General features: G+C 39.0%; 2 protein-coding genes across 3 annotated transcripts; one reads left to right on the plus strand and one right to left on the minus strand.

The window, feature by feature from the left end:
- Window positions 1–1,294: 1,294 nt before the first annotated feature.
- On the minus strand, window positions 1,295–17,907 carry LOC113680935 (membrane-associated guanylate kinase, WW and PDZ domain-containing protein 1). Its single transcript, XM_027197987.2, has 19 exons — window positions 17,458–17,907; window positions 15,488–15,604; window positions 14,774–15,077; window positions 14,076–14,158; window positions 13,823–13,880; window positions 13,036–13,203; window positions 11,714–12,264; window positions 10,532–10,867; window positions 9,885–9,934; window positions 9,365–9,615; window positions 8,748–8,886; window positions 8,436–8,631; window positions 7,372–7,737; window positions 6,803–6,976; window positions 6,174–6,205; window positions 5,868–5,969; window positions 5,323–5,727; window positions 4,834–4,969; window positions 1,295–3,627 (listed from the first exon to the last, which is right to left on the minus strand). The coding sequence occupies exons 1-19, from the start codon at window positions 17,777–17,779 to the stop codon at window positions 3,530–3,532; spliced, it is 3,888 nt and encodes a 1,295-aa protein (XP_027053788.2). The 5' UTR covers window positions 17,780–17,907; the 3' UTR covers window positions 1,295–3,529.
- Window positions 17,074–20,889, plus strand: LOC113680936 (uncharacterized). 2 transcript variants are annotated; one of them, XM_027197989.2, is made up of 5 exons: window positions 17,074–17,236; window positions 19,190–19,229; window positions 19,682–19,832; window positions 19,977–20,134; window positions 20,212–20,889. In XM_027197989.2, the coding sequence occupies exons 1-5, from the start codon at window positions 17,196–17,198 to the stop codon at window positions 20,383–20,385; spliced, it is 564 nt and encodes a 187-aa protein (XP_027053790.2). In that variant the 5' UTR covers window positions 17,074–17,195; the 3' UTR covers window positions 20,386–20,889. The 2 variants fall into 2 exon arrangements, with proteins under 2 accessions (XP_027053790.2, XP_089062645.1); XM_089206519.1 differs by lacking the exon at window positions 17,074–17,236 and adding an exon at window positions 18,131–18,171.
- The last annotated feature ends 206 nt before the right edge of the window (window positions 20,890–21,095 follow it).

Raw genomic sequence — 21,095 nt, forward strand, 5'->3', positions numbered from 1 at the left:
AAATCTCTAGATCTCGATCTATTGTCTTCTTTGCTTTTGTGTCACAAATATTGATCTTGCTTAATTTAAAGGACGCTAATTGAAAACTTAGTTAAATCCTCCACATGAATTTTTTTTCTTGACCAAATAAGACCAATTACAAACAACTACCTTGCTAATTTAGCTAATAACAAAAGGCCGCTTTGAGATGTCAACTGCTCACACGTGTTTATTCGAATGGTCGACCATAAGGGTTTCGTTCACCGACTGAACAGGACGGTGCAATTAATATAAACAGTGCTATAGGAAAGCACTTCTCCTTTCGTTTCACTCCAATGTTCACACATTTAAATCACAAAGGGACTACAAAGGGATCTAGATGCAACATCGTGAAAGGAGCTTGTGTCCTCTATGAAATGACTCAAAAAATTTCTGATCTCGCTGGAAAAGAGGTTGTTCATCGACGACAAAAACGCTTTACTACTTCCTGAGGCAAGCGTATAATGTTGGCCTTATTCTACTTCCCCCTTAAACAGGGTACCCCGGCCCGCACAAAGTCTAGTGACGTCAGCATTCTTAAAAGGCTCCGTTCTGGGCAAACAACGAATCTGGATATTGGTGTGGTTATAGACAGCAGGTCGGGTAATAAATAGAACTCTACGTTTTCAAATTCGTGTGATTTAGGTAGCGTAGCTTGTGGAAAATGTATTTGAAGAAGTGAGGATGGTACGCAGAAGCGCACAAATAAGGTTGCTTTTTTTTTATATTCCTCCAATGTAATAAGACGGGGCGATTCAGGACCAACAGGGCGCCTATGCTTTAATAAGTGAACTTTTCGAATAGGAAAAAGGTAGCATTGAATACCAATGTGGTGCAGACATTCTCGTTTATTCAGCTTGCCCTATTCGTTCAAGACCTCACGCTGAAGTCCTTGACTCCCATGTGATACGAGTTTTTAGAATCTCCTCCCTTATAACTTAAAAAAAATTTCAGACAAAAGAAAACAAAGAGAATTAAGGAAAATAATCACTCGCGGTCCGTAGAGCCTGTGAGCAGGTCGTTATCTCTAGCGCAGAAGGACGCTCGTTTCTCCACCCGGGCAAAGATTTGAGCCGTGTCGGGGAGAGGTTTACCGGGGATCTGGGGCTAATAATAAATTGTTCCAGACCCCTTGCAGTCGCGTTGCTGAAATCGCATACTTTCCTGAAAGCGCCAAATTTTCAGTGCTGACAAACAAAGACATTTATAGTGATCTATTGGTAAAATTCCCTTTTTGATCACGGGATTTCACATGTTAAAACGTTTAGTTGCCAAATGAGAGTTGACAATCACTTTATTTTATTTTCATCAATTACAACATGTACAAATGTTTATCAGGAGATGCAGAGCTTTCGCTGACGAGGGTATTAAACTTTACAATTTACACAACACGTGTAAACACTTGAATTATAGCACAACCATCAAACTTTGATAAAAGTATAAAACATCTCATTAACAGCATAAAATTCGGCATTTTATGTTACCGCGTGAGCACAGCATCACAACTGATGAGAGAATCTTACGATCGGTCCACTAAAAATATCGTCTAAAATACATCAATCAATTTATATTCTATTCAATTGCTTAAAAATACACTCCTGTTGTAAGAAATTTATTCGCACACTCACAATACGCAAGCGATACTAATGAACAGGCTGTAAACTACTCCGAGCTATTTACCAACCTTCTCCACAGACCTTTTGAATAACAAAGAGTGTTTATTAAATTCCCTCAAATCATAGTACCTATGATGAATTGTTGAAGATAACTAATAAAATTTACCCCGAAGCATCTCACAGACTGTCTTTCATCCTTTAAATCCTAAGAGTAACCAGTATCTAATTTCTCGACACAGTATCACCCTGAATTAAACATTTAGGTCAATGTTGTTAACGTGTAAAGGACTAAAACTATACAGCAAATCAAACCCAAGCACGATTAATACAATCACAATTAAATAGAAAACATAAAAAGGGCGTTCTGATTGGCCAATCTGTTAATTACGTCACAATTTACGCCCAATTCTCATTGGCCAAACTGTCAATTACGTCATAATTTACACCTAGTTCACTCTAGGTGCTCTCAGTAGTTAAACTATTTTAAAAATCGCTACGTTACTATTTATACATGTCAAAAAAATTAGCGTGGCTACTGCAATGTAGCTTCTGAATTGAGCTCAGGCCTGACCTTAATACAAGCTTGAATAAAATCTTAAAGCTGTTTTCAATGTAATTCCTCACACGTAACAACTATAACATCAACTTATATCGTTTATGACGTTAGAAAAAAATTGCTTAAAACAGGAAATTCGTGAAAACGTTTTACTACGCTTCTAAAAGAGGCCTAACTTGTATTCTAGAAATTGCAATGGCAGTTGCAGGGCACAGAACTAAGAAGTCTTACGAGTAAATTTTGGACTACGCATGTACCAAAGTCAGCAACGAACCTCGATGTCGCAGGCTCGACTGGTTCTTCGTGTCATGCACAGCTAATTTACAAAATTAAAAAGAAAAACTAAATAAGCTATGCTCTCTCCATTTTTGAGTATGGACTTCAAAGTTTATAAATTACACTCCGTCTGTCTGCTCAAAGAATTCACGAAATAATATTATTATTACATTTATGAAATAGTACTGAAATGCGTTGGGGACATTGAACTCTGGTTAAAAAATTGGACAGGAAAATGTCTATTCCAGGGGATGTGTGGAGGGGAGAAGCAGATTTTACAGGAGGAGGAAGATTGGTGATGATATAAGAAAAGAGCTGTGAGCTAGTTTCAATCAATGATGGCAACATGTAAAGGCTAAGTGGACTGTAAAATCATACCTATACCACAATTAATTTTATACAAATATTGAGATAATGTGATCGTGGACGCGGAGTTTGCACAACTAAAGATTATCACGCGCAACTTTCATATGCATTAGCAAGATTCTCGGGCTAGCTACAAATACAACAGACGCCGCAAAATAAATTCGTCTTTCCGTTGCACTCCCTAGATCTGAACAATAATTCTCCTTACTGTCAGCTATACAATTATTAAAATGTTAGTTTTGAGAATTTGCAATTTAGTCGAATATCTTCTAGTTGATGTTTTTCTTTACTCTCATTACCTTCTGACTTGATAGCGTATGGATATTTTAAGGAGAAATTACTTCCTGGTCATTAACGGGAGTGAAAAGGTAGACAAGTCGAAAACTGAGACTTGAAACTTGAAGTGAAATTCATTTTTGACCAGTGAGCGTGCGAAACTCGATGACAAAATGTTACATGTATGTACACAAAAGTTTGGAATAAATACACAGGGTAAATGTGGAAAGTGAAGTCATTAACAAACAGGCTCAAACTCCCTCTCAGTTTATAAATTCCCTAATATTTTAAAACATCTGAAAAGATTCAATTGACAAAAATTTAGACATTTTATGGTTTCTGAAAATAGTTTCGATTTTATGACAACTTCGTGCAGGTTTTTAGTAAAAATTTACCACAGGAAAAAACTTCCTCCGACTTTTTATGACTGGTACATGCCATGGTATGTTTGACTCTTCCAAGAAGACCGAGGAAGGCTACCACTCTTAGGAATAGTGTGTCCGCCGTTAGGGATACCATCTACAGAAAAAAAACAAACAAACGAAGTGAGGATGATTAGATGTTGCGTGCGTCAAGTAGTTATAAACATGCTTTATAACATAGCTAGTAAATTTGTCTAATCAAATTCAATTGCGTGAGCATGCTTCATATTCCTATTGTGCACGCTCATGACGTCAGCAAACAAATCCCTCGAGAAAAAAAATTTCCATCAGGTTGAAAATGTTATAAAACAATTGCTTCATACGTCAGCTGTGTGTTCATCGAGATATGAAGCACTTGGGAAGTTTAGAGAGCACTCAAGGACCAATGAACCAATTGTTAAATGAACACGTTACAAAACCAGACATGCAGTGATATTCAAAACTCACGCATCCTGTATATCCCAAATGCGAAAAAAGCTTAATAGAGCAATTTTTAATAGTAATAGTAAATTAATAGTATAGTCGATAGTAATTCGGGATTGCTTTGCTTTTTCTTCACTTCGTTCTGTGATGGGTCCAGAAAAACTCGCGCCACTTTCACAACCAATCAGGTGCAAAACTTAAGACTTAGTCGCCCGCGTTTTCCCGCGCGTTAGACAGTTTGGTTATTTCTTCTAATTGGACGTTGTGATTGACTTGGTTTCACTTTTACGAAACTCAATCGAAAAGCGCTCCAATGATGCCTACCGAGTAAAAACCGGTTGGTTGTTTAACCACCCCGCAAAACTAGTTTGTGACTTATCTAAGCAAACTGGTCTATACACTTACTAAGGAAACACTATCCTATAGCTTGCCAAGTTAAACCGGTTACATTTGCATTATCTACACGAAGCGATTAAAAAAAGAAAAATTTATATCGCGCAAATTCCATGTGATTATGTTCAAATGCGCGTTACAAACAAATATGAAAGAGCAAATTAACATAACATGATAAGAATCCCAACTGGCAGGAGGCGAACCAGTTGGCTATTTACAAAGCGTGCAGGAGTTGAGTTCGGGGCCACCGAAGACAAATCCATCTAGTGGCAGGAAGGAGGGTCTGAACCCGGGGCCTCCGGCTTGCAAGTCCAGCGCCCTAACCACTAGGCCACGCTCGCCTCCCGATATCGTTAAGCGATATCGTTAAGTGAAACTGGTTTGTGACTTATTCTAGCGGATAAGTTTGTTGCACCTACTGAGGAGAGGGTGGAGGGGAGCCTGTTAGCTTTCTTGGCTTACCACGTTGAAATTATTTGTTACTTACCCATATAAACCGGTTTGTTATTTCTGGTGATCAACAAGTGAACTCTGTTGCCGCCGCTTTTGATCAAACTTATAGCATCAGCGTGTGGAATATTCTCTGTACTTCTGCCATTGATCTCCAATATCTCGTCTCCAACCTAAAAGAATGGGTGACCCTAACATCAGTATGCATATTCTCCAAACTGTTCACTATACATTTCCTAAGATGATGACAAGGAGAATTTGTTTAACAATCACGAGCTTCTTTGGCTGGTGATCATTTCCTATATTCTCACGACCTAACTGTTTGATTCAAGTGTGAGATTGAAAGGAGAAATTAGATGCAAGTCTCTCTTTGGGGTTAAAGAGTCAACTCACTAAGCTTACACATTTCAACTTATTTGCAATTCGTGTGACAGCAAATATGACGTTTCCAATCACGAGCTGAGCCGCTATGAAAATTCACTAAAATATGATTTTTAAAAAATGCTGCTCTTGCGCTTTCACTTACCCTGAGCCTGCCATCTCTTTGAGCAGCTCCACCCTCAGCCATGCGCAGCACGAATATCGGTAAATCCAGCTCTCTTCCCCCTCGGATACTAAACCCATACCCCTGGGAATCCCGCATCAGATCCACCTCCATGGTCTGTAGGTCATAGCCCCGCTCATCGTTTATCCCTCCGGTGTAACCCTGCGAAAACTGTGGTTGTTTGTACTGAATCTCTGGATTCGATCTCCTCCTCGGATCGTTTCGCACATTATAGACACTGTTTTCTTGACGCCGTTGCTCTTCTTTCACCCGAAGCACTTTCTCTCGTGAAGGTTTTGGAGCCACCCGGGGAGGGACTTTTGGTGGCGATTGTGAATTGTGGTTCTGTGTCCTGGGAAGGCTTTGGAAGCGATTATCGGGAACAACCTAACGACAAAAAAAAAAATGATAATTCAACTTTCAGGTGACATTTTTACTAAAGTAGATCGTAACTGGATGTCTTAGCTAAGATTAGGCCAGCGATCAAAACAAGACCACCACAAGAGGTCCGTATCTTTACTTCCTACCTGGTCTGAGTACGCGTGATCTCTGCTCCACTGGTCAGCGTCCCTTCTATAGTCATTGTTGCCGTCATAAGCATCGCTTGCTTTGGTGATATTCGGGGTACTCTGTGTAAGAAGGCATTAAATGACTCATCAGTAATCGCTATCTGTTGTCAGACACACAGGGGTTATGCTGCAATCACTCACTCCTTCATATCTTTTCGTGACTTTTCCGTTAAAAATAACTTTTCCGTTAAAAAAAAACCCATAAATTTCCTTAATTTTAAGATTTATGCAGTATCCTTAAACTATCTCAAATGAACTACTTACCATTCGCGACAATCTTCTAGAGTCCGTGTTATCTGCGTGAAATCAAAAGTACAATTACTAAAAATTTTTTGACAGATATGTAAGAGAAATGTCAAGTGTGACGACAGCAACGCTATGGAAAACATCCATCACAAATTGCATAAGCAGCTCGATAATTTTATCTCCTCCAACCAGATCAGATCTGTTCTTTAGCGGAAAATTTGGCTGTAGCACGGAATTTCAAATAGCAACGAGAATGAATTGCCGTCGGGGTTTCTTAGCTCCTGCTTCGACGAAACATTTAGCGATTTAAAGAAGTTATCTAGCATAGGACGACTTTGTAACTAAAACGTTTTCAAATGCACGTGTAAAATTGTTGTTCTGCTCATAAAAACGTCTGTTTCGTCACGCTCCCGTTGCCGTCGCGGCTATCTCTGAGAGTGATTGGCATCTAACTTCTCCTTACAATATCACCCCTGAATCACACATTAAGGTCATGAGAATAAAGGATGTGATCACCAATGACAGAAACCTCGATTGTTAAACGAATTCTCCTTCTCAGTACCTTAGGAAATTTAGAGAGAACAGTAAGGAGAATATGCATGTTGATGTTTGGATGAAAAGGATTAAGTGCATATACTATAACGTACCCAAAGGCCGTTGCTGGGCTATCCTAAGAGTGACAGTTCTTCCAGATTGTTTAATAGTTTCCACAATATCACCGTGATGTTGACCGACGATACTGACGTCATTGACTGCTACCAGACGATCACCCACGTGAAGCTGACGACAACGATCGGCAGGACTGCCTTGAATGATACGACCTGAGAACAGAGAGGGAGCATGTAACAAGGGGTCTGGGAATGAAATCACGAGGGAAAAAAAGGGGACTCGTGACTAGTCACAACTGTTTTAAATCTTCATCATTTGACGAATCAGCCTAAAATTTAACATATTCCTTATTCGACGTGATCCTCATTAGTGACCGCATCGTAAGACAAACGATCACACTTTAAAAGGGTTATTTTCCACGATAACAAATACAACCTATTTGACTCTATCTTACTTACTCTATCTCCCTATTCCACGCTTTTGAAACCGCTGATCCTGGAAGTGCGCAGGATGTTTGTCAAGATATCAACTAATTCACGTTATCAGCTCAGTTGATGAAACTAAAGTACCCTATTTCACTTATGAACAACTCAAATTTATCACTCACCTATTGTTGATCCGCTTTTGTGAACAGAAGAAAATATCACGAACCCAAAGCTCTCATTTTCCTCTCGTTCCAGCATGACGTCGCGGTAAGACGTGGGACCCTGGGGCTCAGCTCTTGCGTCACTCTCACTTACGCGTCTGTTCCTTTGAGGTGGTAACCCACCAGAAGTCAAACTTTCCCCAGGGGTAGAGTGATAGCTCCGAAGGGAAGAAGTCTCGTCCGGGTCGTGGTAGTGGTTCCTCCCGTAGTGGTTGAGATTCCCGGTTGACTTTGACCCCTCTCTTGCCTTGATTCCCCCAAGAGCGGCTTCGGAGAGTTCCGTTGATGCTGAACGGGAACGCCGCATGGCACCCGTGGGAGTAGCCCCTTGGGTAAAAATGATCACATGAAAAAAATAACGACGTTGGGTCGGAGAAGGGTAATACGGCGTGTAGATTTTCACGGATAGAATGAAAACCAGCTTTTAGGAAATTTAAGCTTTAACTAGTCATCCATAACTAGATTGCATGCGCCCCGCCATAAATAACAAAATGGATAGAATTTATGATAGAAACTTTAACGAGAACAAAAGCTATGACGAGAAAGACTACACACGGATCAGCTACATACTGAAGGTTAATATTACTTCCTATTTGTAGAGGGATCTTCTATAATAAGCTCGGGGTTTCTTGACAATCAGGGGGGACCTTAGCGAAGGACCTAACAGGCTGGTGCAGAATGCAATTTTGAGGTTGCAGAATTTTAGAGCGACTATGCCAGCCATTGCTTGATCATCACGAGGAAGCATTCCAAGAGAAAAAAAAAGACGCCATGTTCCCTTTCACTAAAGAGATCGTCAAGACTTAAGGCTTTGTCTTGTTATTATTTTTTTTTGTTTAATTTTCGCATCCGTTTTTATTTCAGAAAACAGAGAAACACAACATTTTTCAAGGGAGGTTCAGAAGAACGCAAGGTAGAATATCTTAACTTTTCTATTTTTCTTCGAGGAAGAAAGTCATTCGATGACTTTCGTCCACACGAAATCACCCTCTATCGCACCCAAAATAAATCATGTTTTTACTTACGTCCTGATTTGTTCGGGTTTCTATAGATACCAAGCTTGACCTCCTTAGCCAGTGCAGCGTTACCCATAAGTGTGATCACACGGCGATGCGTGGCACCAATCACGTTTATACCGTCAACATTGTGAATCTCGTCTCCTCGCTGAAGGTGACCGTCCAAGTCGGCAGGTCCCCCCCGGACGATCGTACCTATTGCCACCTAATAATGACGAAGACAATCCCATTTACCACGAAAATGTTACAATTTACTGATGAAAAAACAAATCGAGAAAAAGTGCCAAACACGTTCTCAAAACTGTTGTTTCTTTTCATTACCTGTGTGCCTTCCTCCTGACCCCCAATGATACGAAAACCAAACCCCATCTCCCCCCTTTGAAGGTGCACTGTGAAACTGAATGAGTCAGGGCTTTCCGGGGGAGGCAGTGTTTCTGGAGCAGTCAAGTTTTCCATTGACCTGAAAATTAGTTGAGACAAGATTAAACGCACTTCTTGGTTCAAAACCTTGCACGATTGAATATCTCTGTTTCGAGAAATGTAATTTCACATCAATCATTAAGTCACGATAAGTTTTAATCTAAAATCATTATTTTAATTCTTCCATTACAATCTCAAATATTTTTCCATACCGGAAGTTTTAAATTGAGTGTCGAAAATCCAAAACCTAAACAGTCAGAGCTACCAATCAGAATAACGTTTGACATCATCATCAACCAATGAGAACTCAAAGTCAAAACCTGCAACCTGCTTGAAGCGCGGGAAAACGCGAGTGACCACATCGCGATTGGTTTTAGATTTTGCATCTGATTGGTTGAAATTATGGCGCAAGTTTTCTTGACCAATCAAATAGCGAAGTGAAGCAAAACCAATAAAAGCTGGATCACGTTAGATATTCCATTGCTTTAAACACAGCGATACACGATTCACGAGTTTACCTTCTCGCAGCATTAGCGACAGCCTTCTTGAGTGATGGATATGAATTAAACAGAGCCTCAGAACGTTTGTCCAAAGATGGCTGTCCAAGCATTCTGTTCTCGTACCCAGTCTCCTGATTCCTGGTGCTCTCTCCGGCAGTTGCTAGGTTTCCAGTGCTTCCATGTTCCACTAGAGACTGACCGACATGATTTGAGCCCATAACAGGAGTGGATTTTGGACGAGCAACTCTTGGTGCGATAACTTCCTGTTCCTTAAAAAGAAAGAGGGTAATTCCTCAGATACGTGCGGCCAAAGCTCGCTCTGTAGAAACCCCACTAATACCTTTTCACTCCTAAGATCGTAAAATCGTAAAGTTAATTCTTCAATTGATAACCAAACACTTCCTTACTGGCTAGTATAGAGAATTTGCTGCTCCATCCGCACACTTTCCTACTTCCTAATCATTTTCTCCACATCAGAGAATCAAACGCTGACGTTAGGAGATTTGCAGTGCAATCTCATGCATAAAATATCAATTACCTTTTCTCTTCTTCCAAATGAAGGGCTGTTTCGAAGTGGTGTTGGAATCCCTGTGAATCAAAGAGAAAAATAAAATATATTTAAATCAGTCCGTAAGTTCCAAAATCTCTAAAGTGCTTCAAGACACCGATAGTTTAAGATAACTCGAGTAAAATATACGTGAAAAAAAAAAAAACTTAAGAACAACATCTAGTACATATTATAACAGTGGATTGCGTTGAAGGCGCGCTCTGATTGGCTACTCAAACTCCCAAAATCCTTCCATACTCACATCCCAGCATTTGCGCGCAGGATTTGCATCCGAAAATTTAGTAATCGTGGCAGGGATAGATGAGTTAAAATCGTCTTTTTTGCGTTGTCTTATCTTATTACTTTAGTATATACTAAAACTACAATTTATCTCAGTGTCGGTGACTAGCGATGGATATTTACCTCGCCGCTTCGCGCTGTGCGCTTCGCTAGCCACCTCTATTTTGGTGAATAGTCGTTAACTGTCAGTGCTTGGGAATATTTCACAAGAAGCCGTAAAGCAAAACTTGCAATCACAGATTCCCTGCACTGAAAATTGTTCCATTTGGTGGATTGAAATAATCATATCCAGCCTTTGAACATACAAGAACTTAGTAACAGCTCCTTTAACAACATACCTCCTCTTTGAACCACGATAAATGCCTCCTGTCCCTTGGGGCACTCCTTCAGAATATTCACCGCTTGATTGTGAGTACAGTTACGGATCAATCGCCCGTTAATCTCCACCAAAATGTCGCCTTCTTGAAGCCCAACACATCTGGGCGCATCCAAAATCTGCTTCACCTTCTGACCATACGGGCTGTCGGCGATAGTGAACCCAAATCCCATAGGGCCTTTCACCACCGGGACTGTGATAAGCTCAGGGGTGCCTCGTGGAATAGGGTTGCTCGTGGATGTCCGAGGGAAGCTCGATCCAGGGTACCCTCCAGGGGCAAATGGAGATTCCAACGGTTCTGAAAAAAAAAAATTGGGTAATCCATTTTTTTCACCTAGTGACACACTACAGTAGGTGATTTATACGCCAATCGAATTTGATTTTTTTCGGTGATTGATACGAACAATTAAAGCGAATATTTACGCCGACGCAACGATTTACTTCTCCAGTTTTATTAAAGGTCATTTTGCTGCGTTTTTGCGCACCATTTTGAGAAATTCGTAAAAAAACACTCATTACCAGCGATTCGCCGCTAGAACGTTGGGAATCGGATAAAAAAAACTATTGATACTGTCCAAAAGCCTGTATTAGAAAAATTTAATGTGATATTTTTAAAATGGATGTGATTTTGAAGGAATTCAACTCTGTCTTGAGAAATTTTGGTCCCAAATCATACAATTGACTTCAAATCACACGTGTTATTTCAAACCTGATAAAAACTAAGCCAAAATTCTCGAAGGTGATTGGTTATCACCAGTCCGATTTGATCACTTATAGGACACTGTAAGCGGCATGCTTGTAACTGGACAGTGTAATAGGACAATTGACAAGTCAATCCTGTGTAAGAGGACAGAACGCGTCATGTGCGCGTGCTACTGTCGCGCATTTCGCCGAGTTGAGTGTTGTTTTTCATGAAAACGTTTAAGCGATGGCTTCTTTGTTTCTCAAATTTTTTCATAGTTTTGATTACCTGGTAACAGGACATCGTGCCACCCAATTCCGTCTGCAATCATGCTCGTTGTTCAAAAATCGGCCTCCCGCTTCACGATCGTCCGATTTTGCTAACCACTCGTATGATTACAGACCGAACTGGACTCAAATTTCACCCCACTCAGTTCAAGTGTGATCATAAGTTCATTCTTACCTTGTGAGTTACTCCATTTATTGAACGCTTGTCCTTGTGGATGCGGGGGATACGTTGGACTGTTCTCCTCAGAGGACCGCGGCAGAGGTGACTCTGACCCATTTGAGGTCCCGTGTACCACTGTGTAGGATCCAATTGTCTCCACATTGGGGTCATCCGGATCAAAGGGCAAAGGATACCCACGCACCACCTCCAACTCGACACTCTCCCCAATGGGCATGGCTTGAAACATGCTGACAACATCTTGATGACTTCTAGTCAACACAGACATGCCATTGACCCTTTTCAGAGCATCACCCATTCTTAGCAGACCATCCTTTGCCGCGGCACCGTCTGGGACGATGCTCTTGATCTGTAGGAGTTCCCCAACTTGGTCCCCACCCACGATGGTGAAGCCGAACCCACGCATTCCTTTGATCAATTCTGTTACTATGACCTGACCTTGTAGCTGTCTTCCGTCCACAGAAGAGGGGTGGAATCGCAACTGGTTGTTGGTGCCATCGTCTGTGTATGCTGGCGGAGGCGGCTGAGAAAACTCAACATCTGGCCATCTGATGGGAAATCAAAGTATTAAGAAAGTTCAGTGTGAAAAGATGGTAAGGAACATTAATGATGGCGGTACCCAGTCACTTCACTGACAAGTCGACTCGGTGACACCATAAGTCAACTCGGTGACAGTTGTCTTTGGTCTTTGGTCACAACTTGTGTAGCAAAACTTGGTGTTGGCACAGCAAATTCACCGAAGTTGTCAACAAGTTGACCAATGGTGAGGGCGAATTCACCAGTGGTGTTGGAGAGTCCATTGTCATTAAAGTGACCAATACGCAAGAATGGCAGAGATTGAAAAATTCGGATTCAAATTTTGGGGATGGACCATCCATGATAAAGCCCCTGAAAAATTCTCTTTCCTGATTTGCAAATATCAATTCTCTGCAATTTCTGCCATTTATTTCTTATAATTTCAGGTGTTAAACTAAACAATATCCCCTTGTTTATGTTTGTATTCATTCCCAATACCTCTCTGCCTGAAGGTGTTTTGGTACTCACTCCTGGAATTAAAAGGTTAACATTCCAAAAAAAAAACCAAAGAGATTTGTTAATTCATTGACCCCTTTTACCCCTACAAGTGATTAGCATCTTAATTCTCTTTACAGTATTGCTGCAAAATCTCACATTAAGGTCACAAGAATAAAAGAAATGATCACCAAATAAAAACGCTCTTGACTGGTAAACAAATTCTCTTTGTCTACATCTTGGGAAATGTATAAAGAACAGTATAGAGAATATGCATACTGATGTTAGGTTGTGAAGGGTGAACAGACCTTGAGTGGGCCTCAGCTTCTTGTGCTTTAGCCAAAGCTGCTGCAGACTGGAAGGATGGGGGTCCCTCATGTGGAGGAGGTGCAGTGGAGTATGACACACTGCTTGACTGACTCTGTCGTCTGCGTGCGTGCACTGGATTCTCAAACTGAGTCTTTCTGTTGACATGACTGTAAAGGATACAAAATAACAACTATATTATTATATCTTTGCTTGCCACCTTTGAAATACAGTATTTCTAAATTACAAAAGAATCTGTGGGGAAGAGAAAGACGTTTTTTGATCTTGTCACAAACGTGTCACTAGAAAGTCTAACCTGTCATTAATCTTCAATGAAGGTGTGTACAAACCATACTTTACATAAAGAAACCATTTAAGCTGTTCACCCTTGAGATCTTAAGAGCAATTCTCTTTTCCATTTTTGTTTTACATTTCTTTCCAACAATTTTTACCTTTGAGAATGTAGTGTAAATGAAACAGTCTAGTCAATGTTCCTTGCCTGACAATGAATTGATATTGTATGTAGAAATGACATTTTGATCACTCCTGGGAGTGAAGGGGGGGGGGGGGCAGTCCATCACAAGGTACCCCCTGGCATTTCGTCAGTTAGTTTGTACCTAATTTATACTCCTTGTCGCAGAGAGGATCTCTCACAACACAAAGACACAACTACTTCTCGAACTCAGACCTCTCAGCCAGAAGTCCAGCACGTTCACCAATAAGCCACCATGTCTCTGTCCTGGGAGAAATGGATTATTTTATATTTTACAGAAGGAAACGCACACTTACTCTATGTAATATGTTCCATATTTGGGATCATCTACTCTTTCCCAGCCATAGGGCAGTTCTGAAAGGAAAAACAAATCATTTACATGTAAAGCTGTTTGCAGTCAACAGTACAAATATCATGCGACTTAAAGCTATTCTTCCTAATATTCAAAGGAAGCTTAAGAGAAAAACAATGGTATTCACAGGAACATGATAAACCCACCCCCCAAAAAAACAAAAACAAACTACATTCCCAAAAATACTGATAACATACCATCCTCATCACAATCATCAACTGTGGCTTTCTTCACCTGTGCCATTCTTGGGTCAACCCATTGAGTGGTGCCAGTCCTATGACTGAAATAGTAAATAATAAGATCTTTAGTCTTTCTCTTTACTATAACAGGGATTTCAATAACTTTTTTGCATGAGCAGCTGTGCCCAGAAAAGGGATCACAAGTAACCTTTGTCCAGGGGGGAAAGAATGGGGAAGGGAAAGGCTCCTTCCAAAAAAAAATTGAAAGCTAGAAGCTTGAAATGTAATTTCCAGCGTTCTAGGGATAAAAAAGACAGCTGCATGCTTATAATAATTCTTTATTACCAAGTATATAGTTTGTCTGTCAACCCTGAGCAGTCAAAATGCTGTTGCTGCAACTTATGTTTGTGAGACCCCAATACGTGAGCCTGCTCCTCAGCTAAACAGACAGCTCTAAGAGGTTTAATGGGTAGTGGAAGACTGCTGGTAACCAGCTTTGATAGAAATTTCTGCTTTGAACTTAATTCAGCTGTATCTGCAGATAATTTTTATCATTCAGATAGTTTTGATGCCTTCAGTCCCAGACCCCTGTCACTGTCTCCAGTCCCAGACCCTTTTCACACCAAGTCAAGTTGTCACTCATGGGAGTTAAAGCTTAACAATCAGTCTGATCTGTAAACCATACAGGTATAGCTAAACACTTAAGCAATACTTACTCTATAAAATACTTGACGTTATCCTCAGTGTATGCAACTTCCCAGTTTGGTGGCAGTGGTCCGAGATTATCTGCTGTTCTTGGTCTCCCCTTGTCTTCTGTTGCCTTCCCCTTAGCCGGCACAAAGATCATGTTATCAGCTGGCAGAGGTTCCCTTGGTGGTTTTGGTGTGCCATAGTGGTTCCCTTCATAAATTCCACTTTCAAGAAGGCTGCCACTTCGTTCTAACCTTGCAAACTCCTCCAAGGAGAGAAACACATAATCAACTCCTGGTATTTCACCATTTCTTGGGGATCGTGTTGTACCTGTCCAGTAAGAAGAATTTAAGGTCAAATTTCATAACAAACATAGCCCTACAAGAGCCTTTACTGAATAAACATCATACAAAATTCCTGTATGAGAGTTGTACATGGTGACACAAGCAAGACTAGAAAGAGGCGTATGACCTGCAAGTTCTAAGCTTAAAGATTAAAGACAGAAAAATGAAGAGCAACAGTCATTTGATAAAATGCTTTTTGACTGATTTAGGTGGAGTCGGAAAATTTTACACAGTTGGTATTTTGACAGTAAACTTTTTATACAAGCAATGGACATCCTTCCCTACACAATGCAAAAGAAATATTCCAAGAATTGCAAACAAAAAAAAAGCACCATAACTTTAGAGTTCAAAGACTTGACAATCACGTGAAAATTTGAGAACTGAGGTAAAACTTACATGGTACTGTTCTGTTGTAAAGATTCTCTCTGATGGTTTGCTGCAAGTCACTATCCACTGAAACTTTGTCAAATCTGGTTGAAAGATATTTCTGCAAGTCTCTTGAAATTTGTTCTCCTGTAACAAAATAAATGAATAATGGAAAGTTTAAGAAAACTCTGCATAGAAAATTTGAAATTACTCCCCTTTGGCTTGTGATTATGGCATTCCTGGGGGCTGAATGTTTTTTTTTTTTAAAATAATAAATTCATTTTATGTCATGTTGAAGATAATTGTTCCAGTAGCCTACTAGCAAATTTATTACTTGATGTATTCTCCCAGCAGTTCTACCCCATGCAGCTTATTAACCTATTAATCCCTTAGAGTGATAAGCATCTAATTTCTTCCATGAGAATAAAGGAAATGATCGTAAACTCAAGAAGCTCTTTATTGTTAAACAACTTCCTGTAAGAACCATTGATACAGATTGTTTGAAGATTTGTACAGAGAATTTGCATTCTGATGTTAGGATGAAAAACTAGCCTTCTTTTGTTCTTCCCAACTTCCTATACATACTCTCTAAGTTTGCATCTCACATGGAACTTGACAAAGAGCAGAATCAGTGTAAATGCAATTATAAAATAATTAGTGACACAATCATAAACAGTCTGGGATTATCAAGATTCCAATTATTCTCACCCTCTACAAAACTACGCAGATAGCTTGCAGCATTGACTCAACTGAGTATATCGGAATATAGCAAATTGGAATAAATAATTTGGTTTATCAACTGAGTCGATAATGTAACTTCACCAACACAAAGACTTCTTAAGCTGATGTTTAAAGCATTAGCCCTTATCAGAGCAAATGATAAAAAATGCCAGCTTTGAAACTCTTTATGATGGCTAATTTACATCACCAACTTGGTTGATAAAACAAAACTTCCTGTTATAATCCCTCACCCCTTTTATTCCTAAGAATAGAGGATATTTGTGAAATAAACTTTTCAAACTTTATGTCAAACTAAAAACGGTCATACAAGGAGTACACAATATTCAATATAAATGCTGTAATTTGCCATTAACACAGAATTAATTTTCCTCTTTATGGCAAATTAAGAACTTCAAATTGTATCAATTGTTGAGTGGATGAAGTGTTCTGATAGATTCATGAAAATAGTATGCAACTCACATACTAAGAAAGTCTTTTGGAACTTTCAAACATGAAACTATTTGTATACTAAGGACTTAATAAGCTCATCATTATTTTTTAATTTGTGGGCAGGCTTGGAATGTTGTCCTTAGAAAAACCTTTAAATAAGTGTAGGTTGCAATATCATAATATCACGATAAATCAATTACTGATGAAAAAATAATGTTGCCTCAAAAGTCTTAATTTCAGTTTGATGTGTAAGTCAGAGTCTAATTTTAAGGGAATACCACAAGGAAAAAGCCACGATTGCCCAAGCCACAGGAACGCAACATTCATGTTTAATCCTTCAATTGAAAATTATGTTCAATGACCCACATAATATTGGTGACACATCAATCTGTAATATCATCATCAATAATAAAGCTTCCCTTACGAAACATTGACAGCTATAAGTATTAGTTTCCAAACAGAGGCAAATCCGATCACAGGTCCCGTCTCAATAAAAATAACAGCATGGTTCATTGAAAGTTTGGATTGCATTTTTTTGGGTTCGTGCGGATCAGATACAGGGAAATTCATGAGATTCCGCAGGCATGCGTTTCTGATGCCATTACGGAGGTATTTCATCTAACATTCCAATTAAACTCGATTGCAGGATTTTAAACAGCTTGTTCGAATTATATGTAATTATCGACATCACACGCGACAACTTATACTGCAAAAATCCATAAGTTAAGATTGATAATGTCGTGATTAGCTCTGTATCGGTTGTGTGAGCTCATTGAAAGATATACAAGTGGTATATCGTGATTAATGTTAACGCAAACACTTATTCTAACCTGGCTTTACAATGCGAAGAGTTGCAGCTTCCTTCGAACTCTTGATCAAAGGTAGCACATCGAATTGAGTATAACCAGCCACAGGAGTTCCATTGATTTCCAAAACTACATCTCCAGGTTGAATTTTCCCTCGTCTGTACCGTAATCTATCTTGTTTAACATCCCCAATACAGATAAATTCGCCATTCTCTGCACCTCCTACAATATGAAGATTGAAATTTCCAGTCTTAGGTCCCCTCAGAAGAATGCATTCGTGGACGTTATAAGACCAGTGTTTTCCTTTACGAGGTAAAGAATTGCGTAAATTGGGAAGACTCGACATTCCTTGACGATTATGATCGTGGATCTGCTGGATAAAACATTTCAAATAGTGTCGACCAGCATTGAATTCGCAAGAATATATAAACAGTGAGTCACCGACGCTAAACGTATCACAGGTTAATTACGCATGCTCAGATCTCCCTGTATGCAAATTTTCGAGTAAATATTTCCCATTCTAGTAACGGTGGGTTGCATATTTCTCATGCATGTCATTAGGAAGTAACAGAAAAAAATAGTTCTCAACCCCGAAAAGAGCTTTTTTTTTTCTGTCCACCAAAGTAGCGATGAAAAAATGTTTTGCTAGTAAAATAGCTAATAAAAGTTTCTACTTCATTTACTCCCCATTGTAACATACCTCTTAAACAAAAACATGAATTGGGTCGGCGGAGCGCGGTGAGTTTATCTCTAGGAGCAAAACAACAAAACAACTCAAATGTGACCATAATATTGCCCATTTGTGGCATAAAGACAAAAAATTACTCAGTTAAGCTAAAATATTCGCAGAATTAGTGCAAAACCCTTGTTAAAAAATCAAATTTTTTTCGTCACTGACGCGAAACGCTTGCACGCTCTCCTTTTAGTCTGGAATGTGTGAAACGCCAATTTTGTCGAAACAATACGTCTTTTTTAGAGAATTATTTGATTGTTTAGCGGTTTGTGTTAGAGGAGCTATTGGTCTTCTGTTCTTTAATTAAGTTCCGTTGGGGGCCTGTGCGGTTAATTACGTTTAATGTCTCATTTATTATCAACTTGCAAATATAATCGATTCAGAGAGGGCGGATTACAAAGTGAAGCTTATCATAGTTGATAATCTGGTATGAGATAAGCTTATTTGTGGTTGCTAAGCGGATGAGTTTGCGATACTTTTATCTTATATCTCCAAAAGTTTGGATCGTTGTCAAAATTAAAGGATATCAAAATTTTGTTAGATGGCAATGGCACAAGAGAATTGAAAAATTTATCTCGGCTGAATTTCGTGGTTTTTCCGGATCATTTGACCTGTCGCATAGTAAATCATTTGGGTGAGATGATGAAGCATAAGTTTACTCAAAGTGAGTTATGTTGTCCACAAAATGTCCACACCCACCCGAAGGGTGCAAGATCTCAAAAGCTCCTCTCTTCTCCAAGGAATGTAAATTTCTAGGTGGCAGAAAGCTGTCGCCGACAAAAACGAAATTAGGACATAGCTACAGGAATACGGGCCTTTTAACTCAAAGGCAATTAAATTAAATGAACCAATTGGAATTTTCTGGAGGGTCAGAGTCATGTGAGAGAGAGAGGATGCTTATAGTACGATTAAGAAAACAAACGAACGAACGAACGAACCGAAATGAATTTTGTACTTTACTTTTTCAACTCCAAGAATGTTATCTTTCTGCAAGTTACTAATTTTTTTTTTCATTTTTTCTAGGAGCCGCCTCAAGCTTAAAAATGAGACAAAGTTGCAAAAGGTAAAATTCAAACACCTTAGTTTGCAATGTGATTAAAAAAAATTTAATCGGATTTTTGGGCATCAAAATGTTTATTTGTTAAAGATCTGCTTATACTTCTAACTGGCGTTCTTCTATGGCTTCTTACCCTATAAGCTTAATCCTTCACACCCTAACATCAGTATGCATATTCTCCATACTGTTCTTCATATATTTCTTAGGGTGCTTACAAGGAGAAAATGTTTGACAATTGAAATTTCTTTAGTTGGTGATCATTTCCTTCATTCTCATGACCCTGGTGTGTGATTCAGGAGTGATATTGTAAGGAGAAATTAGATGCTAATCACTTGTAGGGGTAACAGGATTAAATTAAAATATATTTATACTTCTAAGAGTTTCTTTTCTGTTTTGTTTTTTTTTTTTTTCCTGTGGATTCTTACTGAACAAGCTTAAAACCTAGTTTATATCAATAGGAATATTTTGAAAAGAAACGGCAGCTTAAGAGCAACACCAACACAGCGATATCCCAAAGGGTTAGTAAAGCAACAGCTCGAGCAAGCCAAGATCTCCTTAGTCTGGAAGTGATCATGGCAGCTCACAGGGAGAAGAAGAAGCAGAAAAAAGGTAACTCCACACATAATTCCTAGAGGTGCTAAACTTATAATCTAAAAATCCTTAATCAAAACATAGTTAGTTGAGGGGACAAGTCCCCTCTACTAACTATGATCAAAAGTTGTCATTGTTGTTGTTTTTATTTTTATTTTTTAGATAAAAGAGGCCGCACCTCAGAGACCATTGGTCATACCACCTTCAAGAAATCTAGTCAAGCACCATACTTCAGAGAAAGTTCATTGAAGCAGCCACAGCACATATTTCCAGAGCTCTCTCCCATCAGACCAAAGGTGTCAGCTGTAAATCTTGAAAAGGTAGTTACAGTCACCACCAGGATCCAAATCAACTCATTGAGAATTTTCCCATCTAAATGTAATCATTTCTCTTGTAGAGTGGGCAAGGCATTCACCTTCACTCAGATTTAGAAAATCAAGAGTGTATCTTCAGCAGAAGGTCTTTATCAACTTTATGCACTGATGGATGTGAATCAAAATCTGACAGACAAATAATAACAGACCACAAAGGAAAGTTTTGTTTAAAGGAAAATGCATTTTCTCTTGATTAAACACATCAAACCCTCTGAAGTTGAATTACAGTTTTAAATAAGGTAGCCATAGCTTTTGTCACTTAAGGTAATAAATGACTGCATGCTGAACAGTCAATTCTGCAAGTTTATGTTTAAACTTATTATTAACTTAATTGTTGAGAATTTTTTTAAAAAAAAATTACAGGTGTTTAAGTGCAAAATTCCAGAATTGAGCTTGAAAAATGTTGAGATCTCATTTGTTACAGCTATAACATACTTTAAAATTTAAATTTATCATAAAGACCTGGAGCAAAACTTCCATATCTGGGAAAAAATAAATTTATTAAAAATTAACTCATTCTTGAGCATTGTTTAGTCAGTGTGTCAATAAACTATTGTCAGTATTGTCTTGTGACAGTTTGACAAATATGAATATTAATCTGTCTTTTTTTAATGAAATATGTATACTGACTGAGGAAGGATGAGGAAGTTAACAGTGGTGTTGTACTGCATGGATTTTGAATAAATGGGATGCTATTTTAGATACAACTGATGTAAGTTACTTTACTATTGCCATCAGCTAGGGCACCCCACACTTTTTGCATGCTTCTCTCAGTATTTGTGATCAGCTCTTGAAAATTTTCTGTCATCAAGCAATGCATCAGCTCAAGAATGCAGCAATGGTCTTTCTTTTTTGTGGGAGGGAGAGCACTCAGTGTATAAGGGTTTTTGTGATGAGGGGAGATCAC

The sequence above is a fragment of the Pocillopora damicornis genome, chromosome 5 (assembly GCF_964200805.1).
Source record: "Pocillopora damicornis chromosome 5, jaPocDami1.2, whole genome shotgun sequence".
In the NCBI taxonomy this organism is placed as follows: Eukaryota; Metazoa; Cnidaria; class Anthozoa; order Scleractinia; family Pocilloporidae; genus Pocillopora; species Pocillopora damicornis.

Coding starts and splice junctions, on each gene's coding strand:
- LOC113680936 (XM_027197989.2), top strand. CDS start 17,196: ATGAGATTCCGCAGGCATGCGTTTCTGATGCCATTACGGAG. Junction 19,833..19,976: donor GAAGAAGAAGCAGAAAAAAG/GTAACTCCACAC, acceptor TTTATTTTTTAG/ATAAAAGAGGCCGCACCTCA. Junction 20,135..20,211: donor CAGCTGTAAATCTTGAAAAG/GTAGTTACAGTC, acceptor TTTCTCTTGTAG/AGTGGGCAAGGCATTCACCT.
- LOC113680935 (XM_027197987.2), bottom strand. CDS start 17,779: ATGTCGAGTCTTCCCAATTTACGCAATTCTTTACCTCGTAAAGGAAAA. Junction 13,204..13,822: donor TATGGAACATATTACATAGA/GTAAGTGTGCGT, acceptor TATCCTTTACAG/TCATGTCAACAGAAAGACTC. Junction 8,632..8,747: donor GTCAGGAGGAAGGCACACAG/GTAATGAAAAGA, acceptor CGTCATTATTAG/GTGGCAATAGGTACGATCGT.